Source organism: Pipistrellus hanaki, assembly GCF_964339955.1.
Source record: "Pipistrellus hanaki genome assembly, chromosome: X".
NCBI classification, from domain to species: Eukaryota; Metazoa; Chordata; class Mammalia; order Chiroptera; family Vespertilionidae; genus Pipistrellus; species Pipistrellus hanaki.
The window spans coordinates 84494202-84517387 of NC_140524.1; the positions used below are offsets into that span (position 1 = coordinate 84494202).

The following is a 23186-nucleotide window of genomic DNA, read 5'->3' on the forward strand; positions in this document are numbered from 1 at the left end:
GAGAGAGAGAGAGAGAGAGAGAGAGAGAGAGAGAGAGAAACAGAAACATTGATTTGTTGTTCCACATACTTCTGTGTTCATAGGTTGACTCTCTTATGTGCCCTGACTAGGGATTGAACCTGCAACATTGACGTTTCATGATGTTGCTCTAACCACCTGAGCTACCCAGCTAGAACAAAATTACTAATGTTTAATACTCACCTTTTCCCTTAAGAAAGCCAAATAACATTTCAACTAATTTCCAAACTGATTTTAAAATTAAAATGTAAGTTAGTTTATGAAGGAACATTTTAATGATATGCATGATATTTGGCATTTATTTGGAAACATCCAAATGTTTACTTGTCCACAATCAATCTTCCACTCCCCATGAGAACTTTGGCCATATTTGTGGCTTTTTAAAAATATATATATTTTATTGATTTTTTTATAGAGAGAAAGGGAGAGGGATAGAGAGTTAGAAACATCGATGAGAGAGAAACATCGATCAGCTGCCTCCTGCACTCCTCCTACTGGGGATGTGCCCACAACCAAGGGACATGCCCTTGACTGGAATCGAACCTGGGACATTTCAGTCGGCAGGCCTACGCTCTATCCACTGAGCCAAACTGGTTTTGGCTATTTCATGTGTTTTTTTTTTGTTTTTTTGTTTTTTTTAATAAGATACAATCTAATAATCTGCATTCAATCAGAAATCACCTTAGTAATTTCACTTATTGATCAGTAAATAAGTGATTTGTTTGAAGTCAGTCAGATGATGTATACTTTATAAACTTGAGACACATTGATCTTCAGATAATGTCCTTCATTCTGTGGCTTCATTGGGTAGCTTATAAAAATCTTTCTTTCTAGAGGGTGTCAATGCTGACAGCATCAAACAAGCCTCAGAACAACTGAACAGCCGATGGAATGAGTTCTGCCAATTGTTGAGTGAGAGACTTAACTGGTTGGATTATCAGAACAACATCATCACTTTCTATAATCAGCTACAACAATTGGAACACATGACAACTACTGCTGACAACTGGTTGAAAACCCAACCTACCACCATCTCAGAGCCCACAGTAATTAAAAGCCAATTAAAAATTTGTAAGGTAAGATTCTTTCCTCCTATGTAGAGCATAAGAAATAGGAATTTCTTATCAATTTCCAGAAGAATAGAAATTTATTTAGTAGTAAAACTTCCCTATTAATGATTTTAAAATAGTAAAGATAAAAGTGCAAGCAAAAATCATTTTAATGCATATATTCACTTTTATTTTCAGATTTTATCTATTTTTTTTCAATGACAGATGTGCCAGTTGGGTAGTACACTTATTGTGGGTATTGCTTTGTAAATTATATAAAGAAAGTTGGTTTGAATAGGTGATGCATAGCTGCCTGAATCTTTTAAAAAGTGTCTTTAGAATGGTTGCACATGACTCATAGATTCTGTCAGTTTTTAAAATGGTCAGGCAGTTTTGGAGTATTGAACCACATATATCCAATGATGCATGTCCTATAATTTGGAGGTTTTCTTATGACAGAGCATGTACTCAAAACAAAATCAGGTCATGTGCCAAAAAAGTGGCAGAGGTCCACTGCTGGTGAGAGCTCTCTTCTTGACTTGCAGACAACTGCTTTTTTTTTTTTTTTGGTCTTTCCTCAATGCATGTGCATGGAGAGAGATAATTATTTTTCTCTTGTTCTTATAAGGCCACTAATCCTATTAGATAAGGACACCACACTTATGACCTCATTTAAATGCCCCTCTAAAAGCACTGTTACCAAATATAATCATATGTGGGTTAGAGCATCAACTTTTAAATTTGGGAGGCTATACCTCTAACCTGATAGGAAACCCAAAGGTCCAAACATCAGAACTTATTCCAGCACCACCTCTGACATCTAAGGTCCAAAGTCTCATTTAAATATCATTTAAATCAGATGTGGGTGAGACTCAAGGTATGATTCACCCTGAGACAAAATTATTTTCCTGTGAACCGGTGAAACCAGAAAACTTATGTGCTTCCATAATGCTATGGTGAGGCAGGCAGAGGATAGACATTACCGTTCCAAACGGAGGAAAAATAAGGAAGAGGGAATAGTTGGCAGGTCCTCGGCAAGTCTGAAAACTAGCAAGACAGATTCCATTGAATTTAGAGGCTCAAGAATAATCCTCTTTGGCTTGATACCTTGTCTTCCAGTCCTGCTGGGGCCATGGTTCTACCTTCAGGACCCACTGAGGTAGTAGTCGCTTAAGTTTAGTGTTTACCTGGAGTAGGGGAAAGAGATATTACATAAGTGAATAAATAAATGGATGTAAAAATTAGCACTGGGCCAAATCTTTCTCTCTATATATATAAAACCCTAAGTGACTGATCGACCCAACAACTGGTCATTATAATGCACACTGACCACCAGGGGCAGACGCTCAATGCAGGAGTTGCCCCCGAGTAGCCAGTGTGCTCCTACAGCCAACCTCCCATGGCCGGGGGGAGAGACTGGGCGAGACGGCCCTGATGGGCAGCCTGGTTGAGGGACCCCACCAGTGCATGCATTCTTGCATTGGACCTCTAGTGCCTTAAATAAAGGTACAGAATTCTGAGAGAATGTTTAACTTGGAAAACCTTACCCAGACAGAGCCACCAAGGGCAGCTTCCTTGAGGCCAGTACATTTAAGTAAAGGCTTTAAGGATGAGTCAAAATTAAGTAAGAATAGCTGGGCAAGAGGCTTCAGGCAGAAGGAACATGGTGGGAGGGAGTAATAAGGACCAAGAGCTGAAAGATTTATAGCATTCTGACACTGTAAATGCTGGGCATGGAGGGGCAGGGGCATGAGATAAAAGTGGAGGCAAAAAACAAAACAAAAAAAACCACAAAACAAAACAAAACAAAAAACCAGAGGAGAGAGAGCAAGGACTTGTAGGGCATGTTAGGACCTTGATCTTTATCTGAGCAAATGGGGATCACTAGAGATTGTTTATATTACATATTCTCTGGAGGTTAGGGACGTCATCCTAAGTGAAATCATTTCTTTTTCTAAATTCAGCCACAAAGTTTCTAATGACACAAGTCTATTACTCTTCATCACCCTTTACTCATCCACTCTGTACCATTGATTTCTATTAATTTGGTGAATCACCTTAGGTAAGATATTTAGTAGCATCAGCTCAATATGATTCACACAACAGTTAAAATTATACTCTTTGGCTATGATAAATGATAGATAAATAAATTGTTCCATCCTGTTTATTAATGTGTTCTGTTATTTGGGGATTTATTTTAAGGTTAGAGTGTAGATTTAGCTCAAAATCTAATACTTGCCAGAACTGGTTAATATGTTAGCGGTTAGTAAGCCCTTTGGGAACTGGAAGAAATCCATGGATCTTTTCCTGAGGGGGGGGGGGCGGGGATTTCCTCAGATAAACATATAATTTTAAATGATAAACAGATTCTAGGCGGATGCCTTACTCTGGAGGACCAAGTACACCAAGTTCCTTTTATGGAAAAATGAGTAATTTGTTAACATCTTTTGGATGTTATCTACTTAAGGTCAAAAATGATCTCTCCTATGATTTATTCTCAGAACTTTAAGGCCTTAACTGAACATTTACCCAAATGTTTAGTTCATTTCATAGTCCTCTTTGTCTTCCAGAACACACTTTACTGTACTATAGGCTCCTTCTATTGCCCCCTAAATAGGAAGAATGACAGTCTTCCATCTGGCCAAATGTAAATCAGTTTCTTAAATGATTCACAGCAGATGTCGGTGCTGCCATGTTCAAGTGCATGTCTATAATACTATACCACCCTTTACTTCCTGTCGTATTCTTCCTCCATGGATATGCACCTACCTTCTAGGTTTTAACTGAGAGGTTTTATGTTTGAAAAGGAGAGATAGGCTCCCCATTTACCTAAACGTGTCTCATCTTCAGCTACCAAAAGAATTTCATTGTTAGAGATCATCCTACCTGAATCCAGACATCCTATATAGTAAAAGCTTAATATGCTAAGTATCCAGTTGTCGGGTTGTCCGTTCAACCAATCAAAGCATAATATGCTAATGATATGCTAAGGCCTTTCAACTGCTCACTATGAGATACACTGGCCTCCAGGGGGAAGACAGTTGAATTTTCAACCAGTTGCTATGCCGTGCACTGACCACCAGGGGGCACACACTCTGACTGGTAGGTTAGCTTGCTGCTGGGATCCAGCTGATTGGGACTAAGTGAGATGAGCCGGACATGCCTGGAGCCCTTCCCTGTTCCTTCCCTGGCTGGCCAACCTTCCGTGTCCCTCCCCGGCACCAATTATGCACCGAAGGAGTCCCTCAGCCTGGCCTGCATCCTCTTGTAATCCAGGACCCCTTGGGGGATGTTACAGAGCCAGTTTTGACGTAAAAACGCAGGCTAGCCCAAGGGACCCCACTGGTGCATGAATTTGTGTACCGGGCCTCTAGTACTGTTATAAATACATACTAACATTCCTCTGAAAGTTATCTTTATACTACAGGCCTAGTACAGAAATTTGTGCACAGGTAGCATTCCTAGGTCTGGCAAGTAATCAGAGCTGATTGGGGCCTTCAGGCTTCCAGCCTAGGCCTTCCTTTCCTGGTTGCTGGCTGCTGGCTGGGCCTTCCTTCATTCTGTGACACCCCTGGTGGTCATCTCACATCATAGCGAATGATCGAACTCCTGGTCTCCCAGTTGAACTCTTGAGGGGACACTTTGCATATTAGCCTTTTATACATATAGATCTCCTGAAACTGGACCAGTGATATTGCCTATTTGCTTGTCTTGCTACTATAAAACAATCTGTTTGACAAATGTGTCTTATTTGTACCTAACATAAAAGTTACTCTCTCTAAAACACTACTAATGCAAACGTAAGTAACAACTTTTGTTTTATTTTACTTTTCATGTTGATATCCAGGAAGCTCAGTGTTATATTTAGTTCATAATTACTGTAATCCTTTCAATTTTCCCCTCCGACTAATTGGTTTCTGATCCAGTTTTTAATTTTTAATTATCCTGTCTTTTACAATTTAAATGGTAAAAAATCCTGAAGTGCTTTTTACTAAAGGTAGCATAGGAATTAATTATAAGTAAACAACCATGATAATAATACTTTTAAGAAGAATTTTAAAATTTGAGTTTAATTTATATATGCATCATGCATATGGATTACTACTCCACTAGAAACAAAAGTGTGAAAACATTTATATCAACAATAACACTCTTCAAAGGAAATATAATGCAAGTCATAAATTTGAGCCATATATGTAATTTAAAATGTTCTAGACATAACATTCAAAAGGAAAAAGAAACAGGTAAGTGAATTTCAGTAATGTATATTACTTAACCTGGTGTTTAACAAATATTATCATTTCATGATTTAATAGTATTTAAAACTGTTTATAAGACTTTGTATTTGTATATTTTATTCCAAGTCTTCAAAATTATGTCTTACAATGACAGCACATCTTCATGTAGACTGAGCAGAGTTCAGGCGCTCAGTAGTCACATGTGACTAGTGACTACTATATGGGACACCACAACTATCCATATGATTTTATCATTCATATCAGGGTACTCTTAAAAGTGAAAGGGCTGGTATTAATAACTATGCCATGACTACAAGAGAAAAGCAGTCACCCTAAATAAAACTGCCTGTTTATTCAGGAGAAGTAATGAGATCATACAGAAGATACATAGGTAATTATAGATTTGAATATGTATGTATATATGTTAATATTGCATCAATTTGTAAAAGATGCAATATTGATATGTAAGCATATCTTTATAATTTAATACAATTATGTATGTAAATACATGTAGATATGTATAAGTTATCTTCTACACAAATGAATCTATAAGTTATCATCTACACAAATTAATTTAAAGAAATAATAAATTTTGTTCACGAAAGGAACTTAGAATTTGAAGCAAAGATACACAATTTTGAGATAAGAGGAACATGCATGTTTAATTTATGGAAAGAGTATAAGGTCATCCATAATGCTTTTCACTTGTACACATTAATACCCATTAATGCTCAGATGAATTACTACTCATTTTGAAATTTAATGGTAGTTATATATGATAATATCTATTGAACGGAGAGCCCAGGTAGTATTAAATTGAAGACCTGAGCTAGAGGCTTGCCTAAGTCATCATGGATGATTTTTACCATTTTTTTTGATAAGGGTGTTAAGCTACACTTAGATAAGTGCCTTTTAACACCTTTCTTTACAAAAATGTGATACTTGCACAGGAAAATGTTATTTATTTTCATATTCTAAATTATGGTACAGGATGAAGTCAACAGGCTGTCAGCTCTTCAGCCTCAAATAGAGCGATTAAAAATTCAAAGCATAGCCCTGAAAGAGAAAGGACAAGGGCCAATGTTCCTGGATGCAGACTTTGTGGCCTTTACAAATCATTTTAACCAAGTCTTTGCTGATGTGCAGGCCAGAGAAAAAGAGCTACAGAAAAGTAAGTAAAAATACTCAACATGGCTAACTAGATATTTTACAAATTAGTTGTTAATACAGAAAATAAATGAACTAACATGAAATAATAATTTTGATTAAAGGAACCACCTTCCTTCCAACCTGTAGTAACAAGTAATTAAATACTGTTGTTGGAAAATATATGTTTTTATTTCTCTCCTCCTCCCCCATAATAATTTCGTGACTGTGAGGAATAAATAAAGCATCTACACTAATAAAAGAGAAACATGCAAATTAACCATTACTCCCACTATGCCCATAAGCCATCCCACCAGCTAATCAGGAGCAAGTATGCAAATTAACCCAACCAAGATGGCCGCTGGCCACAGAGTTGGAGCAAGCAGGAAACTTGGGCTGGCCAGGCAATGGAGGAAGCCAAGCTTCCCACCTGCCCTGGCTGGGCCTGGCCTCTGCTCAGGGCTACAAAGTTTCAATTATAGAAGATAAATAAATTCTAGATACTTTCTTTCATTCAGCCCTGGCCTCCACTTAAGGAGGCACTGAAAAAAAAAAAGAAAAAAGGAGAGTCTGTGACCTTGGATCACTGGTGCGTGATCAGGCCAGGATGGGATGTCAGGGGCCCTTGGGGGTAAGCAGAGACTAACAGGGGGGCCATTTGGTGATGAGCAGGCCATCAGTGGGGGTCAGTTGGAGCTGATCAGGACAGTAGGGGGGGGCAGGGAGAGTTTGGAGTGAGAAGGCCAGCAGGTGGGCAGTTGTAGGTGAGCAGGCCAGTGGGGAGGGAAGAAGGTAGGGGCGATCAGACCAGTAGGGCGGGGGGAGTTGGGGGTGAGCAGACTGGAACAGGACGGGGGCAGTTGGGGGTGATCAGGCTGCTGGGGGGATTTGGGTTTGAGCAGGCCAGCAAGCGGAGTGGTTTGGGACAATCAGGCAGGCAGGCAGGCAGGTGAGCGGTGGAGCCAGCAGTCCAGGATTGTGAGAGGAATGTCCGACTGCTGGTTTAGGCCCGATCCCTGTAAACCAGCATTAGGACATCCTTTGAGAGGTCCCAGATTGGAGAGGGTGCAGGCGGGCTGAGGAACGCCCCCCCACCCCGTGCATGACTTTCATGCACCAGGCCATTAGTTTGTTTTATAAAGGCATAACTTCTCCTTTACAGGTTTCAACATTTACCATCAAACATGTTTATTTTAAAATTGAAGGAAATAAAAATTATTTGAAGCCTGTCAATGGGTTGTCATTAAATCCATTTTGCTTTATATATAGGACTAGAATCCTGATACATGAAATTCGTGCAAGAATAGGCATTCGCAGCCACGGCTGCCTCGGCCAAGCTTCATCTGGAAGGTCGTCCAGATGGTCATTCCTCTGTTTGGCTGTTCAGTTGATTTGCATAATACACTTTTATTATTATAGACTAGAGGTCCGGTGCACGAAATTTGTGCACTCGGAGAGGGGGTATCCCTCTGCCCAGACAGCACTGTCTCGCAGTCCAGGAACCCTCAGGGGATGTCCAACTGATGGCTTAGCGCTGATCCACTAGCCAGCGATGAACCTGGCTTCTGGTTGAGTGGTGCTCCCCCTGTGTGAGCACACTGACCACCAGGGGAAAGCTGGTGCATTGAGCATGTCATAGCTGCTGGCTGTTCTGCTGTTGGTTGATTTGCATATTAGCATTTTATTATATAGGATAATGTCTTATTATGGGCAAGGCCTCTGATTCAATTTTTTTAAGTAGTTAAAGGAAGGGGCAGAATTTTCACTTGAGCCTAAAGCTAAAATTGTCCTTAGCTAAAAAATCTGCATATCACTAAGACACATCCTGGTGAGGCTCATTCTGAACCCCCACACTGTTCTATTATGTGTATAAGTATTGGGAACCATCTTATCTCTCTAGTGAAAGGAACCTTTTGTTATGTTACAATGACTAACTTTATCTCATGAGTTGTAGTTTGGCTTTAAGCCTGTATCTAGTATCCATGCAGCAACTTCAGCTCTTCTGTTCAATATTTACCTGGCATATCTCATATTTTCTTTTCTCTACATCTTTCTAGATTTTTATATATTAAATAGGAATAGCCCATGGACACAGATAATACTCTGGCAAAGGCTTTGAAGGGGCAGATGCAGGGTGGAGGAGATTAATGGAGGAAAAAATCTAAAACAAAGGGACATCTGTAATACTTACAACAATAAAGATACATTTTAAATAAAGGAAATATCTTAGTTGAAAAGCATTTTATGTGAAATAATATAATAATTGCTCTACACTGTATTTTATATTCTCAACTCCTCTCAAAGAGATGTTAATTGACCCTATGTTCACTTAGTATTAATTCATCCTGTGTTCACTGACTGCAGAACTGACTTCTACCATGCCAACCCAGCACTGACTGCCACTAGGGGCTGCGATCAGACCCTGCTTTTCTCTCCTGCCTCTATCCGGGCCTGATTGCAGCCCCTTCAGCAGTCAGTGCTGGGTCGCTGTGGCTGACTGCAGGAATAACTTCCAGTGTTTGGTTGAGCCTTCAGTCATTTTGGACATTTCGGACCCCGGCATCTTAATAGTACTTTTGTTGAATTATATGAAGATTATTATAGATGTAGCATACATGTGGCAACTGAAAATCAGCAAAGGACAAATCATTCTTTGGGCTGCATTTTGCTATTGGTTTACTTTAACTATTCAATATCATATTTTTCTCATTTAATGATCCTAATATATAAAAACCCTGGGTCAAAATGACCAGTTATGACCAGAGGCTGACCATCTATAAGTCAGTGCTGGCCCCGCCCCAAAGGAAGCAGTAAGGGGCAATTAGGCAGGCAGGCAAAGGGATTAGGGGAGATTAGGTAGATTAGGTAGGCAGACAGTTTCTCACAGGTCTGGCCCTGTCCCCAAGCAATCGGTTAGGTGCAATAAGGCAGTCAGGCAGAGGGATCAGGTAGGCAGACCAGTGGTTCGGGGTTATCAGGTAGGCAGACCAGCAGTTAGGGGTGATCAGGTAGGAAGGCAAGCAGTTAGGGGTGATCATTTAGGTAGATGGCCCCTCGCAGGGCTGGCCCCGCCCCTCAGCAAAGAAAGAGGGAGGCCCACACCAGCCAAGCCATTGCACCCCAGTCTGTCACCTGCAGAGGGAGGCCACCGGTGGTAGGGGAGGGGGGGAATGCTGCACAGATGGCAAGCAGGGTTGGGACCAGCTGCCTGCAGCCTGGGGAAGGAAATCCCTATAGGCCCTGATCTCAGGCAAGGCATACAGATCCTAACCGAGGGTTCCTGGAATTTGAGAGGGTGCAGGCTGGGCTGAGGGACCCCCTTCCCGAGTGCACAAATTTTCGTGCACCAGGCCTCTAGTAAGATATAACAATGAAATAGTTGTGCAAATGCCTACCATTTCACTAGGAATTTTTTTCTGGATATCTCTTTTGTCTCTCACTAATTTACTCTTGTGATATTAATACATAGTGTCTAGTCCAAAATATCCATACTCATCAGCTTACTTTTTAAGGCAAAAATTCCTATGACAGGCTGGTTTATAAACACTTTTAAACACTATTGAGCTTTTGGTTCCCGTACATATACATACATATGAATATATGCACAGATAAAGGATTATAGAATAAAATTGGATTTTAAGGTAGTACAATAAAAATATTTTTAAAATGTCTTTCCCAAATTTGTTATGAGAAGCACAAGAGAATATTTGTTTTCTACGAAAACTTTAATTAGTTAGAAAACACTTTTTAAAATTGCCCTTCTTTGTAAATAACCAAAGAATTTTCCACATAACATTTCAGCAATCAGTAAAGTGCTATATATGAAGCTTTCCCCATTTTCCTAGGTTTTTATTTTTGTTTTTGATGAGGTCATGGAATGAACAGAATGAAATGAAATATAAATGTACATTTTTTTCTTTTATTTTAAAGTCCTTTTTGCTGAGAGTTTTATTTTTCTGATAAAGAAGCAGGTAGTACAACTTGACAATAGTGTCAGCTCCCTCTAGTGGATTTCAGTATACTTGTTGCTGAGCCTCTATACTAGTAAAAGCAATTGGGGAAGATTGTGAGTGTCCTAAATTTTCAAACTTTGACCTATTTAGCAATAATGAATTTTTCTTTTCATAAATCCATAAGCTTTCCTTAAATAGTTATACTGTAACTGGTAAGAAAAGGAGGCTTATTCACTTAAAATATTTTAATTTACATGTACCTATTAATTATATTAAGGTTCAAATTTTTTTTTCTGTTTATTTTAAAGACTAGGGGCCTAGTTCAAGAATTTGTGTACCTTGAAATAAATAATGGACTGCAAGGCTGTGGTGGGCACAGGGGTGGGTCTCAACCTATCCTCCCTGCCCCCGCCTAGCCCCCCTCCCACCACAGTCCCTAGTCCCCTGTCTCCCGGCAGCCCCATTCCCACTGATAGTGCTGACCCTGCTTGTACCCATTGATGGCGTGGAGCGATTGAGTGAAAGCGGGGCTTAAACTATTTTTATATTTTTGCATTCTTATCTCTTTTTGCTCTTCTGACTGTGTGTTTTTTGCTTCTTCATATTCTAAATCATTGATTTGGTTCTCAGAATTCTCTACTGTGAATCCCTATAAATTATTTGTTTCCATTAGTGTATGCTTAATTTTTGACAGTCCTTCTTCATGTCTTTGATATTCTCACTAAGGTTCATGAAATGCTCACCAAGATCCTTGAAATTCTTACTAAATTCAACCATTAGGTTGAAGCCTGAAGCTTTTATTAAGATCCTTGAGCATCCTTATGACCATTGTTTTGAACTCTATCTAATACTTTGCTTGCTTCCATTTCATTTAGTTCTTTTTCTGGAGAGTTCTTCTGTTCTTTCATTTGTGACATGTTTCTACAGGGGAGGTCTCAGCATAGGAACAATGGCCTTACTATGAGCACCCCTTTCTGGAAGAAAACTTCAAATGAATTCTTGCTCTGATGCCAGACCATCCCATTCCTTCCTGTATGTCCCTGAACCCCCCTAAGCTATTGCCCCAGCACTGTAGCTCAAAGGTATTGAGTCTGAGTAAGTTCATACACCAGCCTTTAAGAGGAACTGCCTGGGTCTCCAACAACCTTCCTATCACTGTCACTTAGACACAGTCCCCGCTGGTTTTTACAACCTATTACAAGAACTTCTCTTCCTGGCACTGGAAGACTGGGCTGAATTGTCTGTTGGCGGGGCTGGGCCCCTGGTTCCTCATAGGAGTGCTCCACAGCCAAGCTTTCCCTCCTTATTAAAAACAACAACCAAACAAACAAAAACACAACAAAAAACACAACAATAACAACAACACCACCTCCACATGTTGGTGTCAGACAAGCCCATACCATGCCTCTAGCTATCCTACCAGTCTTGGTGTGCTTTCTTTACTTCTATAATTGTAGGACTTTCGTCTAGTGAAATTTCAGATGATTCTGAATGACGGTTGTTCTGTATTTTAGTTGTAATTTTGATGCGGTTGTGGGACGCAGTGAGTACCTGTTTTTACCTACCCTGCCATCTTTATTCTGTATTTCCTCTTTTTATCTTCCATATATATGGTTATTTATAAAAATTCTCACATTTTTTCTCCATTTATTTCTAAATAAAAATATCCTCCCTTCTACTTTATTTTCCAAAACATTGTTAATAATTTTACTCACTCTTATAAAACTTGTCGTATATAATTAATAATCAATTAAATATGGGTTATATGTGAATTATAAATTACATAATTTACATTATGTGTTACACATTATTTAATTTCCTATTTACTTTTTTCCTTTGCTGCTGTTTACATAATGAAATAAAACCTTGGGGGAGGAGCCAACTGGAAGAGGGTAATGGAGGAAAAGAAGGAGCTATGCAATATTTTCAACAATAAAGATTTTAAAAAATAGGTTTGCAGTTGTAATACAAATAAATAATACCATCTACACTAATAAAAGAGAAAGGTGCAAATTAACCGTACCTCCGCAATGCCCACAGCCAACCAGGAGTGAGTGCAAATTAACCCCACAAAGATGGAGAGTTAATTTGCATATGTGGGCACCAAGTGGTCTGGGTCCTGGGAACATTATTGGGATTCAGGCCTCTCTGAGCCTGTAGGCCTGCACAAAGGCCCTGAGCGGCCAGGGTCCCAAAATACCCCTGGCCAGGAGTTGCCTACAGGTTCTGGTGCCACATGGCCTGGGTCCAGGGACGAGCGGCCAGGTGTGCCAGCAGGCTGGGTCCCGGGACAAGCAGCTGGGGGCGCCAAGCACAAGAAGCTGCTTGCAGCCCAGGTTTATGCCGCCCCAGCCCAGTGGACACAGCAACTGCAGGGCCACTGGACTTGGTGGCATACCCCTAGTGGCCAGTGATACAACTTTATCCCAGTGGACACACGCAGGGGATCATCTGGGCATGGGCTATAGAGAAAATAAATATATATATATATATATATATATATATATATATATATATATATATATATATATATATATTTTTTTTTTTTTTTCCTGAGAGGAAGGGAGAGGGATAGAGAGTTAGAAGCATCAATGAGAGAGAAACATCTATCAACTGCCTCCTTCACACTCCCCACTGGGGATTTGCTTCCAAACAAGGTACATGACCTTAACAGGAATCAAACCTGGGATCCTTCAGTCTGCAGGCCGATGCTCTATCCCACATGTGTCAAACACAAGGCCCGCGGGCCAAATCCAGCCCGCCAGGCCTTGCAATGTGGCCCGCACCGCGCTTTCATCACTGCACTCCGCTGTCAGTTTATGACATTGTCAGTTTATGACTGTTGAGTAAACCATTCGGCCCGCGATTTAGGCTGGATTTTAGATTTTGGCCCCTTCTCTGATTGAGTTCGACATCCCTACAGTCTATCCACTGATCCAACCCACTTCAAGCGCCTGACTGGTTTGGCTCAGTAGTTAGAGTGTCGGCCTGTTGACTGAGGGGTTCTGGGTTTGATTCCAGTCAAGAGCATGTACCTTGGTTGCAGGCATATCCCTGCTGGGGGATGTGCAGGAGGCAGCTAATCAACGTTAATCTCTTATAGATGTTTCTAACTTTCTATCCCTCTCCCTTCCTCTCTGTAAAAAAATCAGTAAAATATATTTATTTAAAAAAACCCAAAAAACAAAACAACAACAACAACAACAACAAAAAACAGTTCCAGCGTAAACACCTTTTTTGACAGCTTATTGGCTAAGCTCCCTGTATGCTGCCACTTGCAGTGTTCTTGGCAACTTGGTTAATAAGAATCCAAGAAGGTGACCTAGGATTTTTTTTACCACACTCCTACGAAGGTCTGCTGCTGGAGGGGCTAAGAAATGCTATATCCTGTCCTAGCCAGTTTGGCTCAGTGGATAGAGCCTCGGCCTGCCAACCAGAGTCTGGGTTTTATTCTGATCAAGGGCATGTACCTAGGTTGCTGGCTGGGGCCCAGATCAAGGCTCATGCAGGAGGCAACCAAAGTGTCCCTCTCACACTGATGTTTCTCTCTGTCTCTTTCTCTCTCTCCAACACTCTCTAAAAATCAATGGAATCAGATCCTCAGATGAGGATGGGAAAAAAAGAAAAAAAAAGTAATGTCATATCCTATGAAAGACACATTTTGAAAATACCTAAAGAAAGTTGTCATTTTTTCATGGTGAAGGGACTGGAGTCCGTGTTGATGAAAACACCTTGGTGGCTGTGGTGCCTGGCAGTGGCTGCAGCAGCAGGCTGATGGGGCTGGTGCCTTCCCCTGATCAGCCCAGTCACGTCCCCCAGAGGGAGGCCAGACTATAGCTTTAGGACATTTCCTGAGGGCTCCAAGTCTGTGAGAGGGGGCAGGCTGGGTTGAGGGAACCCCCCACCCAGTGCACGAATTTCATGTACCAGGCCCCTAGTAATGAATAAATAATAATATAAAAATAAACTGTTTCATGTACTCAGAACTATAAACCTACCTGTATATTCAAATATAAAAATTAAAAAAGAAGAAGAAAGAAAACCCTTGACTTTTTAAGTATTCTTTGAATGGTTAAATTGGTATTAGGAATTGGTGGTAGATATCTGGCAAAAATAATATTGAAAAAATAATATTAAAAGATAAAATGCATCCTATTTTCTTAGTTATTTTTAGTCTACAAAGAAATATTTAATATATTATCTTTCTTGGTATTAAGAAGGCAGCCCTTTGAGAATATGTTTTATTATTCCCACATCACAAGTACATGTTCAGAAAGCATGTCAAACTCACAGCTAGTGGGCCGCATGTCTCATTTAACATGCTTGATGTACAGGGCTGGGTAAATGTAGCTTTACAGTTGTTCTTATGGAAAATCACACAATAATTAAACAGTAATAATACTGTTTTGTCTCTCACAACTGTAAACCAATTTGTTTCTACCACTGTATATGATAATATAGACTGAAGCACAACTGATTTTATTTAAGTGTTTTTACCTCTTTACAGAATCTCATGTATATCAGAAAATACAGCACTTAATTCCTAACATGACTTTTTTAAAAAAATTATTAAATGATTTTGCCTTGTCTCTCCTGCTCTCTCATTTGCTCTTCTTTCTCTCTCTTTTTTTCTGAGGCCTCCCTCTCTTTTAAGCCAATTGGATAAAAGAGGAGGTTTTTAAACAAAAGTCACATATTTATTTTCATACTTCTCTACTACAATTTTAGATGTTAATTGACCATAATTTGTTATTTCCATCCTTCATATAGCTGTACTGAAGGGCTCCAAGTTAAACCAGTAATGCATATGAATGGCCCTTAAAATCTGCTTTCCAAATAATTCACAACAATGCTTTCAAAACTACAGTAATTTATATTAATTTTAACTTTATAAAATGTATTTCACTAATTATTAAACATTAAGAAGGAATCTATATTTTTAGGTCATGTTTTGTAATAGAATAGTAAAAACTGTCATAAGAATATTTTGAGATGAATATCTTCTGTAACAATAAAATATTAATATGCTAATTAGACTGTACATCCTTCCAGATGTCATTCCTTCTGGACAAAGCTGTGGCAGGTGGTGGGAGGGGTCCGAGGCAGAGGCAGCTGCTGCAACGGAGGGGGCCAAGGCCCTTGCATAAATTTCATGCATTGGGCCTCTAGTATATTTATAAGCAGTATATGGCTAAATGTTGAATCCTCAGGCCACTTTTTCATGGACTGAGGATGGGCAAAATGATATCAATAGAACTCTTGTGATCTTTTAAGCTATTAAGGTTATTAAACTGGGTATGTTTATTGTCTTTCTCCTGTCAGTAAAGACAAGATTATCAGTTGGATTATTAATCTTTATTTATACATAACATGATGAAAGTGAATTTCTTTAGATGGAGCAGGACTAGTTCTGTTCCTACATTAGGATCAAAGTAGAGCATCCACAAACATTTCATTGACTGGTAGGTACAGTGGCTCATATTGAGTTTACTCTTGAGTGCATTTGGCTACTGTACCAGACTTGTCTTTCTTTTTAATCTGAAACAGAATTAGAAGATCTTCACTAGTATTCTCAAGTATTTTGATTTATTTATTACTTTTTAAAGTTTATTTTATTGTTGACAGTATTACAGATGTAAGGATTAAATGAAATATCACAATATTAAATAGATAAAACATGTGGTTTATAATCACTGTTCAGCTACTACAAGATAAAGCATGTTGGATAATGAATATTTTTTTATATTTATAGGGGAAAATAGATGAGTAAAGGTATCATTTGTTTGAATTGGATATTAAAAACAAGTATCATATATTTTATCTGCAGCCCAGATCTTCCCTCTGGATTTATTTATTTATTTTTGTTTGTTAATCCTCACCTAAATATATTTTTTCCCATTGATTTATAAAGAGAGTGGAAGGGAGGGAGGGGAGAGAGAGGTATATATAGAGAGACAACAATGTGAAAGAGATATAGATTTGTTGCCTCATGCTGGTCCTTTGACCAGTAATCAAACCCGTGACCCTTAGGTCTGAGGGTAGATGCTCTATCCATTGAGGACCCAGTTAGGGCTATCCTCTGGATTTATATGTCTACTTCCTTAATGTTTCTATTTTGATGTCTCAGGGTTTTGCAAACCCATTATATCCCAGTAAACTTGTGGTGGGCAACTCCACAGCCAACAATAATTTCCTCCTTGGCCCCTTCAATATCATATAAAAGAGTCAACATCTATAGAGTTGCATAATCAGGAACCTCAGAATCCTCCTTGATACTATGTCTCTTACCCACACCCTCTCCCATTTAATCACCAATCCTATGCAATGGACACAAAACTCTGGGGAGGGAGGGTATGGATAGGAAGGGAGGGGGAATGGTAAGATATGTACACAGATAATAATTTAATAAAAAAATAATTCTTTATTGTTGAAAATATTACATATGTTGCCCTTTCCCTCCATTGTCCTCTTCCAGCCTAGCCCACAGCTACTGCCTTCACCCCCATTGTCTGTATCTATGTGCACTTGAGATCAATGAATATTCCATAGCTTTGGAGTGAAATTTTCTAAAGATGTCAATTAGTTCCATCTTATCTAGTGAGTCCTTTAGGATTGCTGTTTTTTTTTTGTTGTTGTTGTTTGTTTTTTTTGTCAAGAATATTTATCCAGTGATGTTAATGAGGTATTAAAGTCCCCTACTATGATTGTATTAATGCCAATTTTTCCCTTTTTTATTCACTTTCAACTGCCAGAAAAATGTTTTCCATCCTTTCACTTTCAATTTGTATAAGTCCTTTGTTCTGAGGTAGGTCTCTTGCACACATCATATATGAGGGTCATGTTTTCTTATCTATTCAGCCACCCTATGTCTTTTTATTGGAGCATTTAATCCACTTACATTTAAGGTCATAGATAGGTATTTGTTGCCATTTTTATTCTTTATGCCTGTGTTCCTTCTACTTTCTCTATTTATTCCTTTTATAACAGACCCTTTAGCATTTCTTGCATTGTTGCATTGATGGTAATAAACTCACTTAGACCTTCATTATCTGTGAAGCTCCTGATTTATCCTTCAATTTTGAATGATAGCCTTGCTGGATAAAGTATTCTTGAAATCAGTCCATTGCTCTGCATTACTTTGTATACTTCATTCCATTCCCTTCTGGCCTGATGCGTTTCTGTTTAAAAATTATTTGATAGTCTAATGGGAGATCCCTTGTAGGTAACTTTCTGTCTCTTACAGTCCTTAAGATTCCTTCTTTGTTGTTTATGTTTGCCATTGTAATTATTAATTGTCTTTGTGTGGATCTTTTGGATTCATCTTCTTTGGACTTCTCTGTGCTTGTGTGACTCCCAAATTAGGTAATTGCTCTGTCATTATTTCTTCAAATAGGTTTTCTATTATTTTTTCCACTTCTTTTCCTACTGACATCCCTATCATGGGGATGTTGCTTCATTTTATGTTGTCCAAAAGCTCCCTTAAATTCTCCTCTTGCTTTCTAATTTTTGCTGTTCAATTTGGGTTTTTTTCCTACCATGTCTTCTAACTCGCTGATTTGGTCCTCCACTTTTTCTATTCTGTTGAAACCTTCCACTGTGTTCTTTATTGCATGTATATCATTCTTCATTTCTTCGTGACTCTTACACATGTTGATGAATTTCTCCTCGAGATGGTTGAGCATGTTTCTATCCATTACTCTGATTTTTTTTCTAACATATTGCTATCCTCTATTTCATTTAATTCCATTTCTGGTGATTACTCCTTTTCTTTCCTTTGGGGATTGTTTCTTTGTCTCCCCATTTTTACTGTCTCTTTTTGGCCCAGAGCACACTGCTTGGGGTCTGAGAGGTTGAAGCCCTTAGCAGTCAGTGGTCTGGGAGTTATCATTCCAGAGGATGGATTTGCTTTGAGTCTTGCTGCTTTATTGTTTCTGCTCTCATTTGTAGCTCCTTCTCCCACTGATCTGGTCCCTCATTTGTCTGCTTCAGACGCTTGGTGTCCACAGGGGTGTGTACACAGTTCCTCTGGTGTGAAACTTCTTGTGAGGGCCCAGAGCCCTCTAGCATGCAATGGCTGTGTGGCCCCAGCACCCATGGCAGGATGTTGTCCTAGATCCCTCTGGCAACACACATGCAGTTCAGTCCTGTGACCCATGGTTAGGCATACCAGGTGACACAAGCAGCACAGTTCCAGTGCCCAGGGAAGGACATAGGCTGAGTGGCTCCAGGTTGCAATGGCAGTATTGTACTGGGGCCCAGGGTGGGGCATGCACCAGTTGGCTCTGGGTTGCAACAGAAACATGGTCCTGGGGCCCAGGGCAGTAATGGGGCATGGGATATCCCTAGCTTGCACTCACAGCGTAGGGTCCTGGAGCACAGGATCCTGGGATGCAGTTTCCAGGCAGGTGGGCAAGGAGGCACTGCTTGGAGGTCCCTCTGGCATGCTCTCAGTGCAGATGCCTGGGAGCCTGTGGGGAGGTACCACACCACTCACTGCCAAGGCACAGTGGTGGTCCCACGTGGGTTATGGATATCAAGCAGCTCCCTGCACAGATCTGGGATGGTGTCAGAGGCCAGTCTGGGTGTTTGTGTGCCTGTGCTCCTGGCTACCACTCCTTCCCTCTACAAGATCAAGCCTATGCATTTTTACCTCCTAAATAGCTCTCACATCCAAACTTCTTTTCATATTCATTGCTGTCATATTAGTTCAAGCTACTGTGGGTCTTGCCTGGATCACTAATTTGTCTCCTGACATCTATTCGTGTCATGAAGCAATCTATTTTCTACATTTCAGACAGAACAATTTTTCTTGAAGCAAACCAAACCATGTCAACTTCTTTATGAGTAAAACATTTAATGATTTCTTTTTTATCTTAAGTTAAAGGTGCCTTAAAGGCCCTTCCTAATATGAGTATTGCCTACCTCCAGTCACAGCCTTGTTCAGGCTTATTTTTTCTCTATTTCATATTGACCTTTCATTTCCCAAAGATGACATGATATTCCCCACCTTAGAACCTGTGTATGTTCTCCTCAAAGTCTTGAAACAACTAATTCTTATTGCTTCATATATTTGCGCAAAAGTCAATCCTTATGAGTACCCAGTCTCTAGCTAATATTCCTATTATGTCTTGTCATAGCATTCTATATTTCCCTTTTATAAAATTGGTTGCAATTTGATAACTATATTAGGATATTATCTGCATCTGTGAGTAAAGTATGAAATCAATGAATTCAGGAATTCATTATATCTCTCTCATAGAGGCTGAAATTTAATATTCAATAAATAGTTGAAAATTCTAATTTCTCATAATTATATATATGTGTGTACACACACATATACACAAAGAGATTGAGATATCTTTCAATATCTCAACTGATAGAGAAAGAGAAATAGAAAGAGGTGTATAAGCACAGTTTTCATGCAGTGGTGTTCATCTAACCGTAGAAACATGAACTTCCATATAACATTCCCTTTTAGGATGTAATAAAGATTATTTATCAATTGTTCTAGTCCAAAATGATAGGATTTAGAACATGTGTTATAAGAGTATAGATTTCTCAAAACTTTTTGGAAAAAACCAAACATGTACACACATGTGCACATACATACACACATATTCTATTTACCATTTGAGTACAACATAATTAGCCTGACTGAAACACTTTAAATTTAGAAAGTAATTGTCCTAGACATTGAAATCATTGCAATTAGAGAAAGTCTACCTTGGCAGTCTGGAAACCAATGAAATGAGAAATGTAAAGAGGGTAAATGGTTTGTCAAAACTCAAATTTAAGCTATTCAAAGTTTAGACAGTTACATGGGGGTTAGAAATATTTTATAGATAGGATGAGAAGAGTGTTAAATTCTCAAGTTAAATTTCTTTTCCTCTTGTTCAGGGTCTAGATTTCCCTAAACACTGGTTTCTTCCTATCCAAATGGCAAATGCATGCTTTCTTTGTGCTCAAGGTTACATTTTCCAACCTAAACTTATTCATTCAATAAATATTGATTCCTTGTATGTCACCATAAATATTGATTCCTTGTATGGCACCCAGATCACTATTGGGAATATAACCACACTCTCCTTTCTTTAGCTATGCTTGTAATCTAGGGAAAGGCAAAGCCATTAATAATGTAATCAAACTGGTGTTTGTATATTGTAATCTAAGATGAATGCTTGGATGGTAAAGGATAGCTAGTTTATGTATCTGTCTACCTACCTGCCTACCTACTTACTTGCCTATCTGTCTCCCTTCTTCCCTCCCTCTCTTGGTCTATAATTAGATGGATGCTGAGTTTTGAGCAATCTACACTATTATAAAACATATTTAAGAGTTATGTAACTTTTATACTTCTAGCATGTTCACACTACCTTATCACTTTAGTGATAAGCTGGCAAATCTGAAAATCTTTATTTCCTCTCAGTCAGTGTTGGTACAATTTAATATTTCCCCAGGATGCTACTAATGCCAAGATTATCCTCAAGATAATCTAAATGTTTTTCCAAATACATGATTAGATATTCTGTGCAATATGATAAAGTATTATCCAATATTCTAAGTTTAAACCTGAAAAAAAATAAAACCCTTTAATCATTTTCTACCATTTCCCTTTATTACTACTACTAGTAGTAGCAGTAGTAGTATTTAATTTTTCATCTGATCATGATTCTCTTTCCAGGATGAAGTATTAACTAACTTTTATATTCACTGCATGCTTCAGCATATTAATGTGTGTATATTGTATGTGTTCACAGGTGAATTCATGTTTGTGCACATGCCTGCATCTGTGAATGTTTGTAAATCAGTGTCTTGGTTTTGGTGTTTGTTCTGGTTCTCTAGAATGCCACATTAGCTCAGAGAAACCCACCGTTTCCCTCGAATCAAAGAACATGAGTGTCTATATTCAGCTCTGTTCTCTCCCTTGTAAGGACATTCCCCTTTTTTTGAGTTAAAACTCTAACAATTTATATTTACTGCTGAATGCATCTTCTTCACTTTCCTGTTGTGTTATATCTCTCTTCTAGCTAATAATAATAGCAAATATGTTACCAGTATGTCCCCAGCAGTAGACATAGGAATTAGCAAATGTAGAAAAATTTAGAATAAAATCTAGCAACTTATTATGGTTTTCAAGGTCTTTCAGGGTCATAGTTCCCAAAGACATCCTTGCCCTCATGTCCACCCACACTCAGCCTTGCCACACTTGCCTCCTTGCTATGCACCTACAATACTAGAAATGCTCCTACTCCTAGACTGTGTTACACTTGTTATTCCCCATCTAGAAAACCTTTCCTCTCAATAGTCACATGGCTCCCTTTACTTCTTTTCATTCTTTTAAAAAATAGATATATTTTTTTGATGAAACCGGTTTGGCACAGTGGTAGAGCGTCGGTCTGCTGACTGAAAGGTCCCAGGTTTGATTCCAGTCAAGAGCATGTACATTGGTTGAGGGCACATGCCCGGTAGGGGGTGTGCAAGAGGCAGCTGGTCTATGTTTCTTTCTCATCGACATTTCTAGCTCTCTATCTCTCTTCCTTCCTCTCTGTAAAAAAATCAATCAAATATATTAAAAAAATAAAAAATAGATATATTTTTAATTTACTTCAGAGGGAAGGGAGAGGGATAAAGATATAGAAACAACAATGATGGCCCTAGCCAATTTTGTTCAATGGGTAGAGAGTCGGCCTGCAGACCAAAGTATCTTGGGTTTGACTCCAGTCAAGGGCATGCACCTTGGTTGCGAGATCCTCCCTGGCTCAGGCCTGGTCGGGGCTAGTGCAGGAGGCAACCAATTGATGTGTCTCTCTCACATCGATGTTTCTCTCTCTCTTCCGCTCTCTCTGAATATCAATGGAAAAATACCCTCAGGTGAGGATTAAAAAAAGAGAAAGAAACATCAATGATGACAGAGAATCACTAATCAGCTTCCCCCTTCATGGCCCAACTGGGAATCGAACTGTGACCTCCTGGTTCATAGGTTGACACTCAACCATTGTACTACACTAGCTGGGCTCCCTTCACATCTTTTAAGTCTCTAGTCAAGTCACCCTTCCACAGAGAGGCCTTTTTGTTCACTGTCTAGTCACTTTGTTTCTTTTTACTATATTTACTTTAATTTTATTGTATTTGTTAATATTGTATTATATTCAGAGTTCCTATAACATGGAAAATTTTAAAATAATGAAAAAGACTGCATTCTGAATCACTAACTTAAAAATAAATATTGTGAAAAACGTGGGTATTCTTTGGAACCCCTCTCAAATTATTTTCCTCCCCCACACTCACTATCACCACCATGTATATCATTTGTCTGTCTGTCCTCAGTGCCATTCCTGGCTCTTCCCATGAAAATGACACTTCCCAGGATCCCTTTTTAAATTGATTACCTGCTTGGTTTAGCCAGTGGTTGGTATGTGGAGATATTGAAAGTAAGAATAGAAAAATTAGAATATTCTCTTTCCCTCTGATTGTTTTAGGATGCATCTTCATCAGTTACTGAGAATGAATCTTCCAAGATTCTAGCTCTCTCTAGAAACAGCATTCCTCGGGGATGCTACATTCCCAAAGGGAAGCTCTCTGTGATTTCAACTCCTGCTGGGTAGTCCAAATTATTGGTTTCTAGTAACACCATCTTCAAGTCTTCCCTTTGTCCCTCTAACCTTGGGAATGATAGTGGTTTCCTGTATTGCTAAACTACTGATAGCCTACCATCCTTTGGGTAGGTCCTCATTTATTCCAACATTTTATATTTAACTTTCTATCTTAATTAAGTTTTATTA

At 39.0% G+C, this 23186-nt stretch overlaps 1 protein-coding gene across 3 annotated transcripts in view; it reads left to right on the plus strand.

Annotated features, from left to right (window-relative positions):
- The window catches only part of DMD (dystrophin), a 2141216-nt gene that overhangs the window by 720033 nt on the left and 1397997 nt on the right, over positions 1 to 23186 (plus strand). For all 3 annotated transcript variants that reach the window (XM_084869361.1, XM_084869360.1, XM_084869362.1), the window contains 2 exons: positions 853 to 1094; positions 6296 to 6476. In XM_084869361.1, coding sequence (XP_084725487.1) covers positions 853 to 1094; positions 6296 to 6476 — 423 coding nt within the window. The remainder of the gene's footprint in view (positions 1 to 852; positions 1095 to 6295; positions 6477 to 23186) is intronic.